The sequence below is a fragment of the Camarhynchus parvulus genome, chromosome 20 (genome assembly GCF_901933205.1).
Source record: "Camarhynchus parvulus chromosome 20, STF_HiC, whole genome shotgun sequence".
Lineage (NCBI taxonomy): Eukaryota > Metazoa > Chordata > Aves > Passeriformes > Thraupidae > Camarhynchus > Camarhynchus parvulus.
In genome coordinates, this window is record NC_044590.1 from 8,705,823 (window position 1) to 8,728,123 (window position 22,301).

General features: G+C 45.6%; 1 protein-coding gene across 2 annotated transcripts in view; it reads right to left on the reverse strand.

Moving 5' to 3' along the window:
* Positions 1-22,301, reverse strand: part of RIMS4 (regulating synaptic membrane exocytosis 4) — a 56,047-nt gene that overhangs the window by 12,750 nt on the left and 20,996 nt on the right. For both annotated transcript variants that reach the window (XM_030963352.1, XM_030963353.1), the window contains exon 2: positions 11,605-11,746. In XM_030963352.1, coding sequence (XP_030819212.1) covers positions 11,605-11,746 — 142 coding nt within the window. The remainder of the gene's footprint in view (positions 1-11,604; positions 11,747-22,301) is intronic.

The following is a 22,301-nucleotide window of genomic DNA, read 5'->3' on the forward strand; positions in this document are numbered from 1 at the left end:
CACACAATTCCTGCCCCACCACCCACCTGGCATCTGTCAGCCCCCCGTGGCAGCCATCCCTGGGACCAGGGCAGAGCTGCTGGATCTGTGGTTCCCCAGGATAAACTGTGCACAAAGAGAGAGACAGAGAGCCCCAGAGCTGGAAAATCTGCAGGGACAGGGGATGGGGGAAGCAGAGAAGAGGGAGCCCAGAGCCAGACAGGCTTTATCAAGCTCGAGATTTGCCCATACAAGGAGGGAAGAAGTGAGTCCTGGTGCACATGAGGACCAGCGAGACTCCGTGACCCTGCTGGCTCAGGCATTTTGGGCTGCACACAGAGAGTCAAAAAAGGATGAAAACTAGTGCCTAGAGAACTCAAAATAGTGCAGGAAAAAGGGAGATCTGACAGACAAAGACGTAAGATTCAGCAGGAGATGAATGGACCATCAGCCAGAAGGTAAATGTTTTCTTTATTCTCTTCAACTCATGGAAGACAAATGGGCCAAACTCGGGTCTCACTCCTGCCCTGGGGAGTGTGTGACCTGAACCAGCACGTAAATAACGATCTGGCAAGACAACTCATAGCTGTTCAGGGAAATGTTCACTGCTGTGCTCAGAACAGATGCTTGGGCTAATTAGCAAGATGCTGAGGACCAGGACAGAGGAGGGGGAAGCCCAGGATTGAGTGAAGCTGAGGGCTATGAGAGTTCACAGCACACCCAGAACCAGGTCTTGGAGCAATTCCTCTCTAGGGGGAAGTCCAGCCATGTTACTGCAGAGGACACACAAAGGTGGGAGAAGACCACCCACAGAAACCCCTCTGGCCTCTGAATACTCAGAACAATTCAATAAACCATTTCCTCTTACCTGCCAGGGAGAGAATCACATCAAAGGCTGATGCCAAGCACTGCTCTGCACTATCCCTGAGTGGAGAGGAGGCACCTGTGCTCCCACACCAGCCCACCCCTCCTCTGCTCTAGCAGGAGGTGTCCCTGCCCAAGGCAGCAGGCCTGGAATCAGATGATATTTAAGGTCCCTTCCAAGCTGTTATGTGATGCTATCTATGAATGCTGATAGCAAAGGCTCTGCCCTGCAGCTGGGCAGCTCAGGGGAAAGCAAAAGCACCTGCTAACAGAGCAGCTGATGCTGCAGCCTGCATTGATGATATAGAGGAAAAAAGCAGGAGAGTATGAAGGACAGTGTTAAAAAGCACAAGAACAAGGACTGTTGGGGTAAAGGTGAACCAATGGCAACTGGAAGTGCTTACAGCAAAGCAAAGGCTGCTGCTATCCTCCATAAATTCAGGAGTCAGAGAGCTCTGGATGACCTTGAAATGATGAATGCTCTGCAGTGCAAACTACAGCAAGAGGGCAGGGCACTGCTGCAGGGCCACCCAGGCTGGGCCACCAGCTCAGAGCCTTGCAAGGAGGGCAGTGGAGCTGCTGCTTGAATGGAGCTGCTGATCCCAAGGGGAATGGCAAAGCTCACTTAAAAACACAGGCCAAGGTCAAGACTCAATCAGTCTGGATAACAGCCCTAGTTAATGGGTTTACTAGCACTATAAGGAACTCAGTATTAAATTAGACAGTTAATGTTCCCCACTGTTGTTATATTTGACTGGGAAGGGAAGACATAGGAATTACTTCTATAATAGATTATGCCATTAGCTGGTGGAACTGGCTGCTATGTTGCACAGAGGCTGACCTTTTGCAGTCCTGCTTTATTAGACACTACAGCAGCAGCTCTAAATCTTGGCTTTGACCAATTCCTGGACATATATTTGGGTATTGCCAATAACCCTGGAATGGAAACAATTTCTGTCTGGAAAAATCATAAGCTATCTCCAAGAAAGCTACTGCTTCTCCCTTGAGGGGAGAGAGAAGGGGAAAATAAAACAGTAGAAATTTAGTATGAATGTGGATTAAAACCAGCAGGAACGATTTAGCAGAATAGACTAAATTTCAGATGCTCAAATTCATCTTGGTGAGCTGTGTGTCAAATGCCCAGAGAGAAGCTGGGATGGTGACGTGAGGGGGACATGCATGGTGAGATTGCTGGGACAGGCTCTCCCCATTCCCTCACTTGTTTTTCCTGCAGTTAAAGCAGGGAGGAAAAGAGCTCCAGGGAGCACTGTGACTTCTTTTAACCCCTTAAATGCAGCCCTGATGCTCCCAAGAGCCCTTCCCTGCCACTCTGGAGCATGCTGCAGGCTCAGCAGACTTTTCCTGCCTGCCCTTAGCATATACCAAGCTGTTCTGACCTGCCCTTGATGCAGAAACCAGCTCTCCAGCTGAACCACCACACACTGGATGTGCTGGAGACAGGCTGCTGAAGGGATCTGCCGCGGGTGACAGTGGTGTCTCCACCCTGGGTGACAGCCAGCAGATGTTTCACACACACTGGAGCAATCCTGGAAAGCCCTTCCCCTCCCATTGCCCAACACGTCTGTCCCTTAAGGGGAACAACCACTACAACCTGGTTATCACTGATATGAGATGTCTTCTTTTTATTGCATCTAAAGAGAAATGCTAAAAATAGCCAGAGGAATAAAGAGGGAGAGCTTTGCAGCTGACTTGCAAATAGCAGCTGCCAGAGCCAGCAGGGCCCTGTGACAGGACCATCTCACGCTGCAAACAGAGAAGAGAAGATTAACAGGTGACACTTGTCAGCCTTTTGTCTAAAGGGCACAAATCCTCCACTGAGCAAGGGCAGCGCAGCCTTTGAACAGCAAAGCGAAATTAATTATCTCTTCTCTGGCCCTTTGCTTTCACTAATCATGATTTACAGGCTCTGCTTTGCCACAGCCAAATGGGGATGATTTTAACAGAGTTAAAGATTATGGGTTTGCTGTGGAATTGGTCCTTAGTTGAATGCAATGCTGTTGTTGGCCAGAAGGCAGAGGGAGAGCACGGGGAGGTCAGTGATGCCTCCAGTGTGTCAAGGACAAATGAAGGACATTTTGCTGGAGGATGCTCAGATCGTGATCTTTAGCTCCAGGCAAGGAGCCAGAGCAGGGACAGCAGAAAGATAATATTACTGGATACTAGCAATAATAATAGAACTGGATACTATTGATCCTGGGATGTCTGAGCCCACCAACACAGCAGAAACCTGCAGCAAGGTTAACCCTGGCTGCACAGGCACTAGCTCCCACCGAGGCTCAGCACAGGCTGCAAGCATCATTTTCAGCATCAAATAATCATTGCTGTGCCCAAACTGCACAAGAGCCAGCAGGCACTGCAGCGGGGACACACCTGGGCACAGCAGGGACACACCTAGGGACAGAGGGAGCCGGGGACAGCAGGGACACAGCTAGGGATAGAGGGAGCCGGGGACAGCAGGGACACACCTAGGGACAGCAGGGACACAGCTAGGGACAGCAGGGACACACCTAGGGACAGAGGGAGCCGGGGACAGCAGGGACACACCTACGGACAGCAGGGACACAGCTAGGGACAGCAGGGAGCCGGGGACAGCAGGGGCACAGCTAGGGACAGCAGGGACACAGCTAGGGACAGCAGGGAGCCGGGGACAGCAGGGACACACCTAGGGACAGAGGGAGCCGGGGACAGCAGGGACACAGCTAGGGACAGCAGGGACACACCTAGGGACAGAGGGAGCCGGGGACAGCAGGGACACACCTACGGACAGCAGGGACATGCCTGGGGACAGCAGGGACACACCGAACGACAGAGGGAGCCCGGGCCAGCCGCGAGAGGGAGACACGAGCCCGCGGCAGCGCCGCAGCTCCCGCACTCCTGCGGGGCCCGTGCAGAGCAGGTACCAACCACCAGCCCGGCTTTATGGCACACATGACAGAGCCCACAAACCCCTTCTGTCTTTTTGTGACACGTTAATATGCAGAGTAAGACTGGTTGTGTCTACAGACAGGGGAACAAAAAGCACCGTGGAAAGGGACCTGGGGGTTCTGGTTGATGGCAAGTTGAATATGATCAGCAGTGCCCTGGCAGCCAGGAGGGCCAACCCTGTCCTGGGCATCAGACACAGCATTGCCAGCAAGGGAGGGGATTGTCCTGCCCTGCTCTGCCCTGGTGCAGCCTCACCCCAAGTCCTGGGGGCAGTTTTGGCACAGCAATATAAAAAAGACATTGAGCTATTAGAGAACATTATTCAAAAGATCCCACAAGGATGGTAATGGGACTGGAGGGGAAACCTTATGGGAAACACTGAAGGTAACATGGTTTGTTCATTCTGGAGGAGACTGAGTGGAGACTTCATTGTGGTCTTCAACATTCTCATGAGAGGAAGCAAAGGGGCAGGTACTGATCTTTTCCCTCTCATGAGCAGTGACTGGTCCTGAGGAAATGGTATAAAGCTGAGCCAGGAGAGGGTTAGGCTGGATATTAGAAAAAGGTTTTCACCCACAGGGTGGTCGGGAACTGGAACAGGCTCCCCAGGGCAGTGGTCACAGCCCTGAGTTCTAGAGGTGTTTGGACACTGCTCTCAGGCACAGGGTGGGATTCCTGGGGTGTCCTGAGCAGGGCCAGGAGTTGGACTTGAGGATCCTGAGGGGTCCCTTCCAACTCAGCATATTCTACATTCTATGGATCTTAGAAGTTGTGTACTCAAACTGGGGCTGAAACTGCCCAGACCTTCTTCTTTTAAACACAACATTCCTAATCCTGATTATTTACAAAATCTGTGCAGCCTCTGAAGACTGTGTTCTCGTGCTGCATGCTGTAGGTCAGGGTGTATGAAATCTGTCTCTCTGTAGAGTAATTTAAGAGTGGCTTAAAGGCTCCTTGCCAGCTGCTTGCTTCTCTGCTCTTTCAGGGTAGCAGCATTTCCTGACCTACTCCTTGCAAAGATCCATGTCCTTCCCCTCTGTGGGCAAATCATGTAGTCACTCCCTTCATGGCACAGCAGCTCCTCCTTATAAATGACTGGATGGAGAACCAGCTTTTCAGAGTTTGCTTGTAAACTGATCAGGATTTGAATGCCTAGATGGACAACACTGATTTCAATGCAAAATGCTATGAAGAAAATGCAGAGCAGCTGTGCTGATCCCTCTCACACAGCATATGTGGCTCTGCTCAGTCCCTTCCACACTCTCACCTGCTGCTGGCTACAGATTAGCATGCAGAGTGCACAGAGGCAGACACTTTTAGGGAAAATGTATCATTAATTTCTTTTCCTGTCCGTGCAGAGTTTGTCCGACCTCTTTTCTAAATCTATTTTTAAATTGCTCCTGGGACTCTGTATGCCAGGTATCCCATTATGCCGTTGAGAGCGTTTGCAGAATCAGCTTGTCAAAATCTTGTAATACTCACAGGAAATATGGTCAGAATGCATCTCCACAGGTCAGCCAGTCACACCCAGGTCGCAAGACCAGAGCAGCCTTATTTACACCATCTAGGACAGCTGCTTTTCTAATCTGTTCTTAAAATCCTTCCCTGAGAGTTCATTCCTGTGCATTATTTTACTTTTTCCTTCCAAATCTTTTCCCAGTTTTTCTTCTCTACACGAGTCCTAAACATCCTTTGTGAATTATCAGTTTGAAAAACAGACCACATACTCCTTTCTATTCCTCTTGATATCATACTTTTTTATAAGTCTTACAAGACTTGGAGACTGGTCTTGATTGTACTAATGTGCAATGGCCACACTTGCTGCTGTGCCTGTGCAGAAGAAATATAGAGCGAGGCATTCATCTCCCTTCACAGGCTGGGTCTAACACCCTTTTGTCCAGGAGCTCTCTCAGGATAAGAGAATTTCATGTCCTCCCCTTGGACCAAATCCCCATTCCTGTCTCTCTGTTTCACACATTGCACACCTTGACTCCCACGGAACTCCACTGCTCCGGGTTCAGCGAGGTGGTGAGGCCAGACAGCTTCAACACAGCCACCCCCTGGCACACCCAGACAACAGCTATTTTCAGAAGATAACATTTTGCCTTGTTCTTTTCATGGATTCGTTTACACCATCCACACAAACTCCTATTTGCCATCATCTCAAGTCTCCAGAGGTGATACATTCTTAAAGAGCTGCTCCACTGTGTCTGGTATGTGCACGGATGTGTCCGGGCCCAGGGTTCAGAAATTACTGTTCTGTTCTTGTAAGTAAAAAAAGCCTCTTTTTTTTTATCCTCTCATGGCACAAACTTGCATTTAATAAGCAAGTTGCCTAAACACAGCCATGCATCTCAGTGGTTTGACTTGCACAGCTGAACTAACAGATACACCACACATCTACATCTAACATGGAGCTAAATTCTCCAGTTCTATCTTTAAAAAACAGGGACAGCAACAGATTCCTTCAGCCAGAAGAAATGGGGAGAGGGAAGTCTCCTCTGAGACTGATAACATATTTGACAGTTATTTTATTTGAGCATTAAAAAAACCCCATCAGAACTCCAATTTCAGGGAGCAGTAATGTTCTGTGTAACAATCACACTCATCCATATTGCATGTTAACGTCTTTTAAATCGCATCTCCCAGGCAGGAGCCAAGCAGAATCTATCAGCTAAGGAGGAAGGCAGAACTTGCCAATGTCCATTACCCCATCTTTCAAATATTTATGGTGTGCAGGAGCAATATGCATCCAGCTACACTGTCCAGGGACTGGGCACAGAGCCCCTTAACCTGTCAAAGTCGATGTGAATGCTGCAGGAGCCTTCACTTTGGCTGGGAAGGTTTTCCATGACCCAAACCCACCCTAACCCCACCAACTGCACACCTCTCCTGTGCCAGGCAAGATCTCCAACTCTGCCTCTCAACAAGCTCTGTTTCTCTCTGGGCCACTCCAGTTTCTGCAGCATTTTTAGCATTGTGACGTGCTGTCTTCTGTGCTGTAACACATTGTACTCCGCTCGCGTATCCCGCTCCTTCTGCTCTGCTCTATGAATTCTGCCACTGAAACAGTGCTATAAAAACTAGGCAGTGAATTCTGCACAAAGACCTCCCCCACTCCCCTCCCCACCTTGCCAGGCTAGCTCCATTTTTAGCAATCACTAGTCATCTAGATGCACTGAATAAAAGATAGCTACCTGTCTTCAGTGAGCAATTCTGTCTGTTCCCAAGGGGTTGCTGAAGGTGGGATTCACTTTATTTCCTGCTGGAACTACAGCTCTCAAGGTCACATCCTTTCCAAGCTGTGCTGGTCAAGCTTTGCCTGCACAAAAGGATGTGCTGTTGCTGAACAGGCTAAGGAATTCCTTGATATATTACAGAAATAATCTCCATGCCTTTCCTGGTTTCCATCTCAAAAGACACAGATTTCTTACAGCCTGAACTGATGTTAACATGTTTCATTACATTTTTTTAAAGGACTCAGATAAAAAGAGGCCTGAAGATAATCTGTTATAAAAGAGTCTAGAAGTCTCCTGGCTTTGGAAATCAAACAAGAAACATTCAGGGAATAGCTGCAATGTGAATCTCCTGAATGGGGCATTCAGGAATCAAGTCTTCTGGTCATTCTTGAATGTTGATGGATAATTTCTGGTGAAGGGAAGTGAATTTTCATGTGGTCACAACCCAGGCCAGTATTTTCTCCTGCTTCCTGTTAATTATTATTCCTCAGTGAAGCAGAGAAGGGTGGGCAGCTCCCCCAGCCTAAGTCCCAGTGCTGGCTCACAGCAGCCCAGGGGCAGAGCTGGTACCAGAGACAGAAGGAAGCCAAGAGGCGTGAGATGCCCTTGCAGGTGGCACTTGTGCCAGGCTGTGTCCTGCTCCTGCCCAGGGCACAACAGGGCAGAGCTCAGGCAGCACTGCCCTCACCAAGGAGAAGAGAGGTGAGATGGAAACAACAAGATGCTTCCTCACTGGACCTGCACACTCATCTCAGATAATATGAGAACAATCCTTCAAGCCTTTGTTAGTCACCACCTGCTGTGCTTTTCTAAGGTAAAAATCACCTGATCTCTCCAGAACTTAATCATCTCAGCAGTAGCCAGCAAGAACAAAAACCCTATGAGTACCACTCACTAGGCACTATGGCAGCTAGCAGGCTTTTGTTCCAGGTCCATTTTTATCTTTCTGCTCCATTTTCAGGAAGAAAAGTGTTTGGCAGGAACAAGTTACATGCAAGTCCAGAATCTACTGCTTTTTGAATGCTGTACATGGTCTCGTGCAGCTGCAGCAAAACCCAGCCAAAACAAGATGTAGATGGTGCAAGAGCCAGGATGGAGCTGAGATTCCGCTCAATCTCACAGGGCTGTGTGTGAGTTATTCCTATATTGGGAATTGTATCCTTGCAGCAATCCTGGTGTCCTGAGACTACCCCACAGGCACTTACTACAGTGGGCAACTGTTTTCTCATGTGAATCTTTAAGAATAGACATAGAAGAAAATATTCACTGCTGTAGGATTTGTAACCAGTGCTAAGATTGTTCTGGATGAATTATGAATGGAAACATCTGTGTATGTGAAAGCACAACCAACCTGGCTGCAGCAGATCTGTTCTCCAGTGACAGGGGAAGAACAGACAACAAGGTTAGAGAGCACATCACTCCCATACCCTGTTTGAGGGCAGACTGTAGCCATAAAGATCCCCCAAAAAAGAGAACAAAAAGGTGGCAGTGCTGCTTGAGATCTACAGAGATGAAAAAGAGCAAGACCCTGAGGTGAAAGATCACTCCAAAATAGCAGGTAAGTTCTAGAAAGTGTAAGAAAAACACAGTCTAAGAGCCAGTCTGTTGTGAAGAACAACTCAGCAGACACAGCGAGGGCTTGGCAGATGGTGTCCCACGTCCTCCCTGCAGCACACAACCCAGCCTGGCTCCAGCACCTGGACTGATGAGGCTTGGTGCCCACATGGGGCGGTGAGAGCATGAGGGAATGAAACCTGGAATGGGAATGACTGAAAACAGTTTTGTTCATGGTAAATATCTACTTCTCCTTCTACAGAGTCTCATATTGAGTTTAATTATATTAATTTCCTAAACTAGTGCACAACAACTGTGCAATAGAAAATCTGGGTAAGAAGGTTGGAGGACTTGTTGTCTGGCAAAATTTTACACAAAGCAGTGTGTTGACAATGTCAGCTTTTCCTGGCATGCTGTATGAGCTTTAATTGCAGGAGATGCATCATTTAGCCCAGCTAGTCTCCAGTATACTCCATCTTCAGGTAAAGTGAGTATTCAAAAGAAGGCCTAGCATACCTCAGAGGTATACCCCTACATAATAAGCGTCTCCATGAAAAAAAATCTACATTTTATGCATGCTGGTGTTAACATGAAAGCAGCATTGCTCAAAACCATGCACTTCAGAACATCCTTTAACTGTGGTACCTTGCACTAGCAGAGAGCAGCTCCCTGCAACAAACATGGAAAAGCAGTCAGTGAGCAACACTTTCTAAAAGCAGTTTATATGGCTGAGGGCAGGTGTTTAGGTCTGCTGCAGCAATGTTTCATCAAATCTTTGATCACTTCAGCATGCCACCTTTGGAAGTTGTCCTGTCAGTCCTTAAATTGATAAGGATTATAAGAACACATGGAAGCTGAGAGGTTGTGAATCCATCTTTGTCCAGGTGTGGACACACCAAAGGGATGTACGGGTGGAAAGAGCTAGAACAGCATTGCCTTGCTGAAAACCAGGGGTTTGACAGTCACTGCTGAAAATTCTCTGACCAGTCTGAGAGAAAACCTCAGACCAGGAGAATCTGCACCAGTCACAAACCCAGCTTTTATTAGAAAGAAAATCAACTTGCCACAGCTAACAGAGACATATGAATCTTCATTCTGCCTCCCTGGGAAGACAGCTACAGCAAATGAGAGAGGTCAAGAGAAATCTGATTTAGGAGAACACATTTCTGTTCCTCAAAGCTATTCCCCAAACAATTCCATTCTTTGCTGCAGGAAAAGAAAGCAGAGAAACTCCCCTCCCACCATGTTTCAAGAGAATTGAGCCCTCTTAGCTCTTTGTACTCTCAGCCCTGTTTGCTTATCACTTGTGGCTCAGACAGATAGCTGCAATTCCCACCGGGTTCCCAGAAGAGATTAATTATCCCACCCAGGAACAAAGCATCCAGGAACCACTTAATCACACTTTTCAGAGAAGGGAGGAAACCACCCCATCCCTGGCTGAGGTGCTGGCAAGAATGATCTGGCAGGGTTCAAGGCTGGAATACCAAACCTTAGGCTTGTTCTAATAAAGACAACTGGATTCCAAGACAGGCTTTTCCTTTTTCTGTCCAGCTGATAGCTACATGTCACCTGCCCTCAGGGTGAGACAGCACTTGCAGGGGTGCAGTACTTTGCTGGCAGAAATACTCCCCCCTCCACAAAAGCAGCTGATGGAAGCAGTGAGAGGACACAGACCATCCAGGGAATTACATCCCTTCCCCGGAGGATAAGCTATGTAAATATAAAAAAGAAAGAATTTTGCCCTGCATGAAAGCAGACTCTTACTCCTCATTGCCCAGGGAATGAACTTAATCACTAATCCTCTGCATCTAGTAGCGGAGGCAGAACTCCAAGCCACAGGACTGTGCTGGTGTAGCAGGAAAATTTCCCTGGAGACAGCAGCTCACAGAAGAGATAAGGTACATCACAGCTTTGGAGTGACAAGATTGCTATCGCAGTCTGTGCCTCATTACTATTTTGAACCTTCAGCACAGATCTATGATGCCTTTCCAGGATTAGCCTACTTCTAAAGCTAAAGAAAGTCTCTCTTAATTTACAGCTTGTTACTTATTTAACACCAGAATCACATTAATTGAGAGTGCCTTTGGACTATCTCAGCATTTTAGCTGTACAGTGTACTTGGAATACCACACAGGACTCGAGAGAGTGTACAGAGTGATGCCAAGTGTAGTCCTTGGCTTGAATAGGAAACCTTTTAGGTATAGAAACATTGTGGCCACACACCTAGAAAGTACAAAATCAGATGGTAGGTACTGCCTTCTTCTTTAAACACTGTGGGTTTTTTGCTTCCAAAGATTCCCATGAATAGTCATCTTAGTAAAATAATCAAATTCCCATATATGGCTTCAAGTAATGGAAATACAAAAACCAGAACTGGAGACAAGTCAGGTTCCAAAGTTCTGGCCTAAATATCCCCTGCTTTGCACTCTGGTATAAAGTCTAAATGCAAGCGTGTTGTAACTTCTCTTGGAGTCAAAAATCTTTTCTGAAACACATTCTTTTAGGACACTGTAACTCAGATGAAACAAAACTAAGTTTTTTACCAAAGTACACAGGCTCCAAAATATATATCTTGATATCAGAATTTTGCTATGTTATCATGTATTTTATAACTTTCACCTTTTCAGCACCTTGAAACTTCCTCCTGCCCCAAACCAAAGGGCTATTTTTAAACAGGGGAAATGGAGAACTATTGCGCAACATTAAAAACTACTGGCTTATCATTTACGAGCAGTAATGAGCCTCTGCTATTGACCCTGAATTACTCATCCAAAGGCAAAGTGGTTAAAAGTAATGGGTATCTGCTTCAGCTCAGAGTAATGAGGACACTAAAAAAAGTATATAAACAGTCAAGTATGTGCCAGCTACGCAGACAGAGAGATGTGCTCTAATTGCATGGGCAGTACACCTGCAGCACAGGCAAGTCAGAAAAACACATCGTCCATCATGCTGCAGGAAAATTAATAGGTTCAGGGACAGTGCATCCCACGAGTGATTAGCCAGCTCCTTTTTGATGACTTACTTTCCCTCTGATCCATAGCTGTTCATGCTGTCCTCGATGGACTCATGGCTGGCCTGGCGCACGGTCCTGCTGGGCATTTCCACGGCCAGGCCGGTCTCTGTGCTCCTCTGGATGGCTCCCTTCAGCCTCCGACCATCACCATCTAGGAACACAAGGGGAGAAAAGGCAGTCAGCCTCTATTCCCAGAGCCTTCTGCACTCACAGAGCCACAGAGAAGCAGAGGAGGTCTTTTGGAAGACCAGCCTTTATTATATAGGAAATATATTTCTTTATTCCTTTATTATAAAAGAAATAAAGAAATATATTTTATAATAAAATATATTTTATAATAAAATATATTTATAAATTTTATAATAAATTATATATATTATATATTATTATAATATATACATTATAATAAATTCCTTTATTATAGGAGATATATATCTATAAAAGGCATTTATATATAATAAATGCCTTTATTATATAGGAAATATATCTCTTTATTCCTTTATTATAAAATATAAAATTTTATAATAAATTATCTATTTTATTATAGATTATTAATATAATATATAAATATATTTCTATATAAATATATATTTGTTTATATATTTATTTTTTAATAACACACTCACTGCTCCACCACGCCAGGCCCAGCAGACACTCAGAGCATGCACACCCTCCCTACCTGCTCCAACCATTTGTACCAATTAATTATCCATTGAGAAGGCAGCCACACCAGCTGGCTACACCCAGAGCTACCCAGTCAGGGAACACAGCAGCAGCAACCACGGGCACAGCTGATGCCTCCAAGCCTTTCCCAAAGCCCATGTTGCTGCCTCAGGTTGTGTGGAACAGCACAAAGAGTGGCAGGTCCTGGTGGGCATCGAGGGGAGGAAAAGCCAGGCAGCACCAGAGGTGCTGTCAAAGCAGGAGCCCTCCCAAACCCGCCACAGAGGAATACTTGGGCACAGCCAAAATGTTCCCTGGTGGCACCAGAAAGGCACCAGCAGTGGAAAACCCCAGAGAGGACTATTCCCCTTGACAGACGCCCTCAGCCACAGCATAGAGGGAATTAAGTAGGTTCTGGTTCCTCCTGGGTGCAGTCTTCAGAGCCTCAGCCCTCTGAAATTAACAGCTGCTATTTTCATCCTCCATCTCAAGCAGTCTGTTTCTCAGAACAAACCATGTTATGTAATGAATATGTAATGAATACCATTACTATTAATTGCTGTAGCTGGTGTTAGGAAGCTCCAGATTTCATCCCACATAGAGCACTCATCCTGAAACACATCTGCTACAAGTTTTCTGAACAAAGCAAAATTATCTAAATCCTTTAAAGATGCTCAGTCATTACCCTGGATTCAGGCAACAAACCTCTGACCCACAGTGCTCTCAGAAACCTTCCAACTTTTTCGAGTACCACCTCCAGAGGAGAAATGACCCAGCTATTGAGTCTGGAGAACTCAGGATCGCCAAATATTAAAGAAAGCAAATCTTTCAAAGAATCACAGGATGGGTAAGGTTGGAAGGGACCACAGTGGGTCATCTGATGCATCCTCCCTGCTGGAACAGGGTCATCCTAGAGCACGCTGCACAGGATTACGTCAAGACAGTTCCTGAATATCTCCAGTGAGGGAGACTCCACAACTTTCTGGGCAGCCTGTTCCACTGCACCCACACAGTGAAGTAGTTCTTCCTTATATTCAGGTGGAACTTCTGGTGAATCACTTTCTGAACTACTTTAGAAATATGAGGGTATCTGTAATAACCAGCCTAAAATACACTGTTATTTGTGGCAGGCTGCTTGACCTAAAATACTTTTCTTTACATCTTGGTGGGAAGAGAGACTTTGGGAAAAAAATTCCCTAAGATATCAGAAATGCTTCCTATCTCATTTCTCCAATTATATCTACATGGAAATGCAAAGACAAAAATTCCCCTATCAATACAGCTGCAAAGTACCTTTTCCTCTACTATCATGATGTTTCCAACTGGGTAAATGTGCTGGCCCCAGGGCTCTGTACCAGCTGCTGTCCCCACATATGGTGCAGCCTGTATACACATGTCCCTGTGAGCTGAGGGGATCGAATTTGCACATCCTGGGTTAACATTAACTACAGTTTGTACTGTTTGTGTGCCTAGAGGCAATGCATGAAGCACATTGTATAAATCAGGAAGTCACATAAACGTAAAACATATTTCTCATGTGCCTTCAAAACCCAAACCTTCAGGCAAGAATATCAATATGGGCACCAACAAAAGTGAAGCTCTGTGAAATGGCCATGCTTGTTCTCCCAATCAGTGCAGAGCAGCTCCCTTTGATGCACCTTCTTTAGCCTTGTGCAGCTCACTGGAGCCTCTGATGGGGTTTGTAGGTTCCTCTGAGGGCACATCCCACAGCCATGTGGGCAAGCTTGATGGTCCATTTCACTTGTCTTGCATTCACCTCCACAAACAATCTTTGAGTCATCCACATGCACCAGTGCCCATCCTTCCTCCACGTGCGCACTCAGAGCACTCATCCTCCTGCCCTTTGAGGTTACTCCTCACAAGAGCTCTGCTGGCAGCCAGAGTCAAAGCATCAAATGACATAAATGTAGGAAATAAATTAAAAATGCCCCATTGCCCAGCTATTCAACATCTGCTTAAAAAAATCCCTTCTTTCCCCATCTAATGAGATGTGCCTGGAGACACTCAAAATTAAAAGACTATTCATCCACAGCTGGCCACAAACAAGAGGCTTGGGACAGAGCAAGGGTTTGGAGCAATACAAGGTGCTTGCTCTATTCTATCAACTATCTCCTGATTGAAAGCCAGGGAAATAAAGCAGAAGGGCCCAAAGGCAAGGAAAGGCAGCACTGTGGGAGCACCAGGGCGCTGTACTAGAGATTTAGCTGGCACAGGGCAAGTTCAGCTGTAAAGCACCACATGCACAGCTTTCCACTGCTGGGTGGGTCATCTTCTAGTAGTCCTGATTGCTTTTGCAAATTGAAAAAAAAAAAAAAAGAAAAAATTACAAAAGAAAGGGAGAAATGGCAAAAGTTTAATCAAGAATCTCTATAAAACAAGACAATGGGAATAAAGGATAAAAATCCTTTGTTCCTTCCTCTTCTTCCAGACAGGGATGCACAGCAACTCCTGCATCTTACAAATGATCTCTCATTATTCTGGAGAAAGGTTGGAGAAACCTTTCTCTCCCTACAGTCTCTTTTTGCTGAAAGTTTCCTTTAAACAGAAGAAGAATAATTTTTTTTGTCAAAAAGGCAAGCTCCCAAACCACAGTTGCCAGAGGCATGACTGAAACAGGGTAAGAGATGCCATCAGAAAGGAGATACAGGTTCCTAAACTATCCATCCCCATCAACTGGGAGAGGAGGACAGATCAGGGATAGCACACCTGGAAAAGAAATAAATATGGATGACACTGCACTTCTAATCTGTGAGCCAAAAAATATTTCAGAAGCAACAGTCACCTACCATCAACCTTCCCTGGTCAGTGTGGAGCATGGCATAGGAGCTGTGCCTCCTCCCTTCACTGAAATCTTTGTGCTTTGACACCTTTGCTAATCAGAAGGTAAATGATATGCATCTATGTGGGTGTTGCCTGGCAAAATCATTTGTCTTAATTTGTCAGTGGTATCTGAAACAAGTAAGAGCAGTATTGACATTTTCTGCAGCGTCACCACATTTATTCCCTGCACCTCTTCCAATTAAGCAGCAAACAACAGAGGTTAAGCAGTCAGTCAAGCCTGCAGTGCAACACCTCACTAAGAGAGGATTTCAGTCGGGATGACCTTGGGAAGAAGAAATTTTTTGGTCAAATATCCAGGATGAAGATACGCAGCACCTTGCTGACGCCAACAACCAGAAGGGCCCAGGAGTCACTCTGCCAAGCTCTCAGTGTTGACAGGTGCTTTGATTTTGCTCTGCTCAGCCAAACAATTTATGTTTGGCTAAAGAATATCTTCTAAAGCACTATCCACTCTGGGTGTGAAGAATATCAAGAGATGAAGAATCTGCCATTTGCCTGCACAGTTTATTTTACTACCTGACATTTAGAGATGTGGCTTAAGTTTGCCTGGTTTCAGCTTTCACACATCAGGTTTTTTTAGTGCCCTTCTCCACCCCAAGAGCTGCTTTGTGTTCTCACTATACAGACTTTTCTGCAGTGCAGATGAGTTATCTCTCAATCTTATTTTGACAAGTTAAACAGACTGAGAACTCTATGTCTCTCATGCTCTGGCATTTTTTTTTTCTCCTGGCCTTGAATCTTTCTAACAACCTCCCCAGGTTTTAAACGCCCTTTTGAGAACAGAACTGAAGTCTCCATTTTAGTGCAGAAATGCATACAGAGGTAAAAATCAGCTTGTACTCTCATCTTCACTACTTCTGCTGGCATCTCTCAAGATCACAGTAAGCTCCTGGTCACATCCCACCTCACCTAAAGGCTCTGCAGTCCCTTGCCTGTCCTGTTGGCAAGACCTTGCAGAATATTATAAGAAAAAAATATGTAACAAAATGAAATTTATTTGAAGAGAAAGCAAGCAAAACCCCACACAGCTTTATAGAGCTCTCCCACCCTCCATACTATTTACTCTTTTTCTGATGTCCACATCGCCTGTGAATTAAGTGAGGTTTAAACTCATGCTTGCTCCAAATCAAATGAAAACACTGAGCACCACCAGGCCATCAAGAGAGGCCTCCTGCCTTTGAGGCCTTTCCTTGACAACTGCTTTTTGATATGTGAAGCAAGGTTTTAATCCACTTATCACAATCAGATTTTTAGGGCCATGTTGTTCTAGGACAAAACCCTAACACACTTACCACATTTACCCAGTATCTGTGTCTTCTAAAACTTGGCCAAAAAATTTTTCTCACAAGACCCATTTTCCCTGCATTCTTCTTGATTGATATTAATTATATCCCATGATTTTATTCCATATGAATTAGATCTCATTATCATGTTTCCCCTCATCTTTGAGTGATGTCAGACCAGCCAACCAGAAGCTCCTTCCAGGCAGCCCAGTAACAAATGAAGAGGAGCAAGGTGACCATGCAGGTGCCCTGTGCAGAGCAGAGCATCTTCTGGAGAGCTCCCTTAACTGAACTTCCAGCTGCCAGCCAAGAGGCAGCTCTTCTCAAGGATGGTGCCACTCCTGTGCAAGGGCTGCCACCAAGAACTGGATTTGCCTGAAATTATGGGGTGGGAAAAATAAGAGCGGTGCTGCTCCTTTCTCTCCCCCAGGGAAAGAGCAACCACGTCTCATGTCCTCTTCTACATCACTCCCACACACAACTCTTTGAAGCTCTTCCTCTCTGCTGCTGACAGGGCTCTCCATGCTCAGAGGCCAGCAAGTCTTGAAAAATCTGAGAGTCCTGCAATAACTCATCACAAGGTCATGATTATATAATTATTACTCCTACACAGAATTACCCTACGATAGATGTTTATTGATGGCACTTCTGAGAGACAGAAGTGTCTCTCACTGTTATCCCTACACTGTCTAATCTCTTGGCACTTCCTTTTCCTCCACCCAGGTACTTGTCACAATCTTTCTGTTTTCCACTTTGTTTTCAATTTTCTCCTCCATCGCAGCTTGCCACCATCACAAAATGAACCCAGCATGATGCATGTGCTACAGACCCTCCTGTACTTTAGAATTAATTGGTATTGATTTAGCCCTGAGATTAGGCATTGACTGACTTTCAACCCAATCAGCCTGGCTCCTAAATTACCCAGCCACTCCCAAGCACAGAGCACAGTGGCACCCAAAGCACATGGACACACAGCACCAACACGGGCAACCCAAAACACCAAGCAGCTGTTATCCTTTCCCAAACTTCAGCTTGAGGTGCCAGGGGTGAAATCAGGAAGGGAAATCACATGGATGTTTACTTGTATTTGTTCCTACTGCAAAGCTCAGGAAAATATAATCTTTTGTATTTTCCAAGAAAGTCAGTCCAAGCTTGAGCAAAGAGACTGCATTCCCACTGCTCTTCTTATCCAGGTGCAGCAGTATGGAACAATTCCCACCCAAACATGCTGCAAGGCATCAGCCTGGGCAGACTCTGCTCCCCGGATTCACACCTGGGTTCCTCAGCACGCGAATCGCCTGCTTTGCTCCCAAATACAAACCTGAGCTTATGAAGCATGAAGAACTGACAGCTCCAGCAAGGGACCACAGAAAAACCCATCTGGCAGAGTCAAGGAAGCCTTCAGAGCACGCTGTAGATCAGGCAGAGCAGAGCCAGGACACGACCTGACTGCCTGCAGAGATTTGCCTGGAGCTATCTCCTTTCAGCTCATCTGCCTGCTCTACCCTTGGCTCAAACACGGGCTCACAAGCCCTTTCATTTCATGCAGTCACTAACTTCATCTTTGGTTTTGACCCCAGGAGTTTTTTCTAGCTTTCTTCCCCATAGAGATCTGCTCCTGAGAAAAAACGAAGCAGTTTGGGGCTGAAAATGAAGGGAAAACATCAATCATCCACCTGGATAATATCACCTGCTGAGGTGAGGGAGGTCCCCAAGTCCAACAATTTGGGATGTCTGTGGGCAAAATGCAGCAGTGGGAGTCTCAGCTCAGCTCCCCACCAGACTGCTAAAGCACTGACCATTCCACCTCCTACCTATTTTCAGCTACTCTGAGAAAAGAGTCAGCACATTAACTTATCCACTTGAAACTTTGTCACTGCATTGTTGCTCCTGAAGTGTTTAAAAAAAAAATCTTGTTTAGTCAGATGCTGACTCCCTGTGACACGTACTAAGACTTGTGGGCCATGAATCAGTTCTGAGATTAATAAAAATTCCATTGTTCAGCTTCAGAGGAGAGAAAGAGAAGCCTTCCCACTGCCTTGCATGAATACCCAACACCTGTGACAGCCTGGCACACACACTGAGCTGCTGGCTGCCAGGGTGGGCAGCACAGGCCCCTCTGCAGGGCTGTCTCTGTTCAGAGCAAGCCCTGATGCTCTCCTAAGGGGCTGCTTATGCTGAGGGGAAAAATATATATATATATAAATACTGGATTGTCACTTCAGAATGCAGTTTAACGAGATGAACTCAATCTCACCATGCCTGGCAAGCCCTGACATCCTGCCAAGCATTCCCTGCATCAACATCCTAATGGAGTGTGAATTATGAGCACCTAGAGAGAGGCAGTTTGTACCGTGCCCCAGAACATGCCAGGCTATCATCACAGCCTGAGTAATCCACCAGAATGACAGAAAATGGCTGGGGATAAGCAGGGGCACTAATCAGGCTGTGTGCTTCGTTCCCCTTGTCCTAGTTTCAGACACCAACAAAATCACACCCTTTCTTTCCAAATTAAGCACAGAATCTTTGTGGGATAGAAAAAAAAATCAGTATGTTAATTCTAATCTGTGGAGGTTAGGTACATTCACAGGGTTAGGAAGGTTCCATCAACTCTTCTTGTGAGAGCCAGAAAAATAGTAAAATTAGCAACTATTTGCATTGCTGTTACAGCTACCAACTCCAGCTGAATGCAGAGCAGGGCCAGGACACCCTGCCTGCATGGGAAACCTCTGGAGATGCCAATGAGAGACCTCCAAATTCCCACTGCAGCGCAGTTCCAATCCCACTGCTCCTGATCCACATGGATATTTCAGCACAGCAAAGCTTTCTCTCATCCTAGAGCCCACACTGGCCTGTCCTCACCCACACCAACGGGCAGAGCTGCCACCCATGCCCAGATGTGGGGATGTCAAACCAACTCCCCCTGAACCCAGAGGTTTCTGTTCTTCCCCCATTAGAAGATGACCAAGAATCATTCCCAAAGGTGTTCCACACAGCACTGGAAGGTTTGCTTCGCTGACACCCAGTGTAAATATGATCAAAGACCTTAGTCACCATTAGAAGACAAGTGAAAAGCATTCACAGGGTTATTTTCAAGACCAGCCTCTGAGGCTGCCTTCCCTATTTCCCCCACAACTCAGCCCAAACCCCAGCTCCTCAGACACTTAAAGCAGCATTTTTTCCTCCATGCTGGTCTGAGCTGCAGTTTAGTTTAAATCCAACTGTGCCTGTAGTTAAGCAAGTCTCCACGCCACTAGGGGTTATCATCTCTTGTAGCTTGTCTGGGGCATGGGTAGAGTATCAATTTTTCCTCCTTTCTTCAAAAGCTCCATTTTCTTATTTTAAACATATTTTTTCTCCTCCTTTTGAGGTTAAAACCAAATCGTTCCCATGATGCTATTTTTAATTGTGACCTTTTTGATAATTCATCTATATAAAAAATTTAACGGCCAAAATTTTCATTTAAAAGCGTCTAAAGAAAAAGTTCTGCAACAAACACATAGCCAGGAAAATCCTTTGGAGATTTTTTCCTTCCCTGTCAAAAGAGAGAAAGCCAACAGCCAAAAAGGTAAACACATATGTTCCACTGTCAATGACTTTCAAATGGAGTTTTTGACTACCATAGAAATGGTTTCACTTTTCACTACAAAAAAGCTGCAGTACCATAACACTAACAAAAATGTTTAGTTCTTTCAGAGTACTTCATGGGAACCACTTTGCAGCTAGACCCAGCTCTTCAGAATTCTTTCCATGTCTCTATTTTGTTTGCAGCAGCAGGATCCAAATAGCTTTATCTGATGGATGCTTTTGCATTTTTATTTTTATAAGAAAATGGAACACACTGCCCCCTTCTCTTCCCCCCATCTGCCAGGCTTTGCAGTAGAGTCTGATTAAATGAAATGTCCATAGCCACCCAGAAAATTCACTGCTCTAATATTTCTGCAGCAATGAAACCTGAACATTGCTCTGTCTGTAGCCCAGGTCTCCAGGGAAAGACAAGCACAGAACTGATGCTGCATCAGTTGTCTGGGACATGTCTGGGACAGACATCCCACATCCCAGGCCCTTCTTCATCTGCTGCTTTTGTGCTTGGGCAAGGGGTGATGACTTCAAAATGTAATCTTACTGTGATACTTAGAGTCCAATAAACCACAGATACACACACACACACACTCTCTCACTGCATGGCAATTGGAGGATTCAATCTTTCCACTTCTTGCATTTTGGGTTTTAAGCCTCACCAAGAGTTAAACTCCCCTCTGACATCAGCCCATCTGGGAACCCCAGGGGGTCTGCAGTCCAAGTACGGACCAAGTCAAGAAAAATTTAGTTGATGGGCTCAGAGAACATGTACATTTGGCACAGGCAATTAATTTAACTGATTTATTTAAACTACAACACTGTAATATTTACTCCCTAGAAAGCTGAGGGAAGAGCCATACACAGAAACATCAACCAGCGGTGCTCTCCATGTTCTCAGTTCCAAACTCTTGGAACTTTGCCAGCTATCAAGATGTGGGTATCAGGAAAACATCAAAGTAGAAAGATGAGTGGCTGGTTAGTGTGCCAGCACCATCTCAGGGCTTTCTTCTTGTTAATTCACAAGGAGAATTAGAGGTTGAGCCAATTTATGTCCTCGTGGCTGGAAGCCCTCCAGCTAACCAACATAAGTTGTGAAGGCCAGGTGTGGTTCTCTACTTAATTACAAGAGAGTTGAACCAGAGCACCCTGATGTCCTAATTCTGCCATCCATCTCACACTATTAATAACTGAGGATGTTGCTTAAGTCCAGGCTCTGAAATATGAATGAGCCTGAGCTGCAGAAAACCTCTTGATTTAGAAAAGGATCACAAAAATGAGGTGAATTCACAAAAATAAAGCTACTAGAAAGAGCCATTGCAGAGAAAGATGGCATGAGATGAAAGAGCTGCTCTGCCTACGCTTCACTGAGCCAAGAAATTTTGCATGAGGCTGCTTGTGCCCTTCCCCAGCCTGCTGGACCTGCCTGCTCACCAAGTGCCCCTCCTGGCAGAGCCCAGCATCTACCTCTTCACATTTGGGAAGCAAGCAGGGGCAAAGTAACTTCAGCAGCCTGTTTGTAAACTGTGCTTTCCTGCTGCAGATGAGGACTCAGGTCACAAGCCTCCTGAAGCCACCAAAACGTCCCAGAGGGGCTGACACACCTTTCTGTCCCACTGGATGCTCAGCTCCAGCAGTCTGCTTCCATCCACAAGGTGAATTTTAAACTGAGATTAGGTATCAGGCCTTTCCCCACCAGGGGCACTAGCTTATGTGTCTCTCTCTACCCAGAGCCATCTTTTCCAGCATTTTTAGAGTCTGCACATCTTGGACATCTCCCTCATAGTTAGCTGAAACGATAAAGCATCTGCTACACAATAATGATGGGAAGAAAGTCAAGACAGCAGCTTAAGCATTGAAGAAATACTTGCCTCCCTCAAAATCACAGCTACTACACAGCAGGTAAAGTTTAGTTTTGACAGACAAAATTCAGAGGAAGCAGTTGACAAGGCCATATTTATTAATGAGATCTCTTCCCTTTTCTTCTGTCTCACTGATGCTCTTTTAGGAGCGAGCAGCTTTGTCAAGACCACGTGTGTGTGAGCGCAGAGAGCAACAGTCTTGGCACAATGCATGAGTCATGCAACCTTTTGTTCACTCGTTATAAATACAATTAAAAACACAGCCCCATTTCCTTAACAGGCACAAAGCCACATAGAACCCTGGAGTCATTCACAAACTAGAATCCTTGGGCAGAATTGTGTTTAGAACAGCATTTGATTTGTGTTTAGCTTGGGTAATAATTACTTCATCATATTTTCCTTAAGGAAATGAATGCTCAAATTCACAAGGAGTGAAACTTTAATTATACACACTGCT